The sequence below is a fragment of the Leptosomus discolor genome, unplaced genomic scaffold (assembly GCF_034619465.1).
Source record: "Leptosomus discolor isolate bLepDis1 unplaced genomic scaffold, bLepDis1.hap2 HAP2_SCAFFOLD_43, whole genome shotgun sequence".
Lineage (NCBI taxonomy): Eukaryota > Metazoa > Chordata > Aves > Leptosomiformes > Leptosomidae > Leptosomus > Leptosomus discolor.
Window position 1 is genome coordinate 1,068,558 of NW_028237934.1, and position 4,379 is coordinate 1,072,936.

The 4,379-nt window shown below is 63.7% G+C and overlaps 1 protein-coding gene across 1 annotated transcript; it reads right to left on the bottom strand.

Annotated features, from left to right (window-relative positions):
* Positions 1–1,401: 1,401 nt before the first annotated feature.
* Positions 1,402–3,860, bottom strand: LOC147412359 (acrosin-like). Its single transcript, XM_086481447.1, has 5 exons — positions 3,790–3,860; positions 3,277–3,477; positions 2,673–2,938; positions 2,241–2,386; positions 1,402–1,749 (listed from the first exon to the last, which is right to left on the bottom strand). Exons 1-5 carry the CDS (start codon positions 3,858–3,860, stop codon positions 1,402–1,404), a joined length of 1,032 nt encoding a protein of 343 aa, XP_086337573.1.
* Between the last annotated feature and the right edge of the window lie 519 nt (positions 3,861–4,379).

A 4,379-nucleotide genomic window follows, 5' to 3' on the forward strand; every position in this document is an offset into this window, starting at 1 on the left:
CCAATTGCAGCGAGAGAGAGGAGTGAGAATATGGGAGAGGAACAGCCCTGCAGGCACCAAGGTCAGTGCAGAAGGAGGGGCAGGAGATGCTGCAGGTGCTGGAGCAGTGATTCCCCTGTGGCCTGTGGTGAAGACCACGGTGAGGCAGGCTGTCCCCCTGCAGCCCGTGGGCGGTGGAGCAGATGACTGCCTACACCCCGTGGAGGGCCCCCACGCCGGAGTAGGTGGGTTCCTGAAGGAGGCTGTGACCCCGTGGGAAGCCTTTACCGGAGCAGGCTCCTGGCAGGACCTGTGGCCTGGGGAGAGAGAGAAGCCCACGCTGGAGCAGGTTTGCTGCTGGTGACCCCATGAGGGGGCTCACGCTGGAGCAGTCGGTTCCTGAAGGACGGCACCCCATGGAGGAGACCCACGTTGGAGCAGTTCGTGGAGAACTGCAGCCCCTGGGAAGGACTCACGCTGGAGAAGTCATGGAGGACTGTCTGCCGTTGAGAGGGGACCCCACACTGGAGCAGGGGAAGTGTGTGAGGAGTCCTCCCTCTGAGGAGGAAGGAGCAGCAGGAACAACAGTGATGAACTGACCACAACCCCCATTCCCTGTTCCCTCCCGCCCCGTGCCGCTGGGGGGGAGGAGGGAGAGAAATTGGGATCAAAGTTAAGCCCCGGAAAGAAGGGAGGGGTGGGGGGAAGGTGTTTTAAGATTTAGTTTTATTTCTCAGTGCTTCTCTCTGAGTTAATTGGTAATAAGTGACATTCGTTCTCCCATGTCAAGTCTGTTTTGCCCATGAGGGTAAATGCCGAGTGATCTCCCTGTCCTGATCTCAACCCACAAACCTGTTGTTCTATTTTTCTCTCCCCTGTCCAGTTGAGGAGGGGGAGAGTGATAGTGGCTTTGGTGGGCACCTGCCATCTAACCAGGGTCATACCACCCCAGCCAGGCCCTAAGCACGGGCTTGCATGCCTTAACGCGTGCCCCCACAGCTGTCTGCGTGGCACGTTGTTGTCTCCTGTCCTCTTGCGTGCCTCGGTGACCCGTCTTCTCCATCCCATGGGGGCTCCCAGCCTCCTCCCCTCTGTCCAGGCACCGTTTCAGCCCTTTGGTGTGACGCTTCCCCTTTGTGCCCGACTTGTCTGCCCGCAGCCTCCTGCCGCAAGGGCCTGCCGTGGAAGTCCTTGCCTTGCACAGGAGACTGAACTGGACTGAAGCGTGGTCAGCTGTGACAACTGGTGACTTTATTTCAAGAACTAAGTCGAGCGCAGCAAGTGTGTGCCCGGAGAGGAGCGTGGGCAGGACAGAGCAGGCCTCTGGCACTGCGGCTGCCTTTGGATCTCAGCAGGCTTTGCCCCGGGAGGAAAGGGTGGTGCTACCCTGCAGTCTGCACTGGCTCCTGTTCCTCCTGCTGCTCAAGCCTTTATCCCCCTTAGGACCTGCAGGAGCTCCTGCAGCAGGTTAAAGAATTCCAGCAGCTTCTGCCGTGGAAACTGACAGGGCCTAAACCTGCCCGACTGGGTTGGGATCGGCCTTGGCCTCTGCACGGGGGCTGAGGTGAAGACTGGCTGTGGCGTTGGAGCAGCCGTTCCTGCTGGGCGCAGTCCCATATGCGCCAGGATCCAGTCGTAGAAGTGCTGCGTGGAGGTGTAGACTCCGGGCCGCTTGGCTCTGGCGCAGCCTTTCCCCCAGCTGGTCACCCCCACGAGCCAGAAGTAGGCAGCGTGCTTGTCTTGGCAGACGAGAGGACCACCGCTGTCCCCCTGCAGCGGAGCGGAGGAGAGAGAGGGGGTTCCAGTGTTGTTGGGTGGCCCCGGCAGCACTGTGGCTGGCCCCTTCTCTCTCCCAGCACCTGCCAGAGCTGTACCCAGTGCCCAGAAAGGCTCTGCTCAGGTGCTGGAGCCTGTAGGACCTTGTCTGGGAGGGGCTGGTGGGCCTGCAAGGTCGGGCGCTCTCCTGTCTGCCCCAGTGGATCCTGGAGGTGTGGAAGGGGGACGTTCCAGGACTGGGATCCGGAGCTCTGGGCTGGGGCAAGAGCACTGGGTGGCCTTTCTGGGCAGAGTGCCGGGGCTCTGGGACAAGGCGGGCGCTGGGCAAGGGCCTGCAGACGGGGAAGGGGAGGCAAGCCCCGACAGCGGTGGGGACCCAGCGGCGGGAGGGTGACTTGCTGAGCGCAGCACGCGCCAGGGGACGTTTGGGCGCTGGCGACAGGGCTGCCTGTGCTGCTGGGGGCTGGCGCGGAGCACACTCCTACCTGGCAGGTGTCGATGCCACCCTGCGGATAGCCAGCACACACGTTGTGGGGGTGGATGGCCCCTCTGTACCAGCGGCTGCTGTTGCAGAGCTTGGCATCGATGAGGGGGACCTGGGCCTCCTGCAGGACAGCGGTCGATCCTCCAGCTGTGAGCACAGGAAGGAGTTAGCAGCCAGCAGCCCTTCTGTTCCCACTTCTCCTCCCCTGTGTGGGCGAAGCCCTTCCCTAGGGCTCGCCTTTGCCGCTGCAGAGGCCTTGTGCCGGGCTTGCCCTTCCATCTCGCCTTGGCTAATGGCTCGGGCCCATCTCTCCATGGCCGTACATCCCCACAGCCCAACTCTGGCTTTCGCCGCCACTGCTGCCATAAGCCCAGCCCATCTCCCCAGCGTGCCGAGCTTGCCCTCGGGACACGAGCACTGTTTGGGAACTCACATCTTGCCGTGGTGGCACCCCACCCGCTGACGTAGCAGTTTGTCAGCTCTGACACTCTCAGCGAGGCGTCGGGCACGCAGGCCAGCTGTACGTAGTAGCCGCACTGGACAGGCTGGTCCAGTTCCAGCAAGGCGATGTCGTTCCTCTCCGTGCCGTTACGGTAGTGTTCGTGAACCACCAGCCGCTTGATGTTGCGCACTTGGGTCTCAGGGCCCGGCTGAGCCAAGTGGGTGGCCCCGATCACCACGCGCCACATGGTGACGTGCCTGGAAGGCAGATGGAGAGAGCGGTGAGAGGGAGCGGAGCCACGTGCTGCAGCAGCCCCGCGGTTCCCTGCCTTCTGCTTCCCAAGGCAGGGAGGAAAGCAGCGCTGCGGAGGGTGCCACTGCCCTAGCACGCCTTGGGCACCAGGAACGTGGAGCTGGAGGCTGCTAGGAAGCGGTGGCATGAGCCCAGCCTTCTGCGGAGCAGTCTCTCAGCTGGGCTCACCAGTGCCCTGGCACTGGGCGTACTGCAAGGCACCGGGATTGTAGGAGCTCGTGGGGCTGCGGACAGGGCGCCTGCTGGTGCTGTGGGGATAGCCCCCTTCCCTGCTCCTCCTTACCTGGCCCCGACGAAGCAGTGGGCTGCTGTGAGGACCCACTGCGGGCTGATGAGGGACCCGCCGCACACATGGCCCGTGCCCACTTTCCAGGGGTTCTGGATGCTGACGATCCAGGGCCAGGCCCCTGGCTGGGCACCCGTGCCACCCACTACGCGCGACGTGCCGGAGGGAGCCGCCATGGGCCGGAGCCCGCAGGTCCCGCTGTAAGAAGAAACTCATGAGTGTGCTGCTGGATGGCTGTGCTGCTGTTGAGGCTGAAGGTCAGCCGTCTTCCCTCCCCCCGAGGGGCTGCACGGACGGCAGGGCCAGGGAACCCCATGGCTGTGCCTCCAGCCCTCTGTCCACTTCAGCCCCGTAGACGGCTTGTGCCAGCAGCCTGGGTGCTGGCAAGGAGCTGAGGCTCCCACAGGGGTTCGGGAAGCTGTGGGGTGGCCACAGGGCACACGCGGGCCCCCTCCAGCAAAGCCCGTCAAGGGCTGCCCGAGCTCCCTCCCAGAGCCTCGGCCCACTTACCCACAGCTGTCCCACATGCCGTGCGCAGGCCGGCACACGGCCAGCAGGATGAGGAGGGCGAGCACTTTCATCGCTGCCAGCGGCACGTGTTAGCTGCAAGAACGAGGTCTTGTTGCCTCCAGCGCAGCCGCTGACGTACTGCCCGCAGCAGTCTCGCTGCCTCTGATGGCCTTGGCCCTGGGGTTGATGTCACAGAGCCGCCGTTTCTGGGCGTGGGGCACGGTGGCCTCTCGGGGGGGTGGAGGTGGGGGTGTCAGCAACATGGGGGGTTTCCAAGCAGGAGGGGAGGCAGAAGCTGGGATCGGACCCCCCTGACGGACCCCTGCTGAACACTCTGCCTGCAGGATGAGGGCATGCAGGCCTCGTGGCAGGCAGTAGCGCCTGCCTCCGAGCGCTGCCTGCTCACAGCCAGCAGGAAAAGAGCAAGCGTGGCAGCACGGCCTCTTTGGGAAGTTCACTGCCACCCTGCTCTCCACAGCTGTTTGCCTCCAGGTCCTTCCCAAAAACCACACACCAGAGAACATAACTGCTCTGGGCAGGACGCACTTGTTGGGTGTTGAAGAGCCAGTCCGGTCATCGCCGCAGCAGGC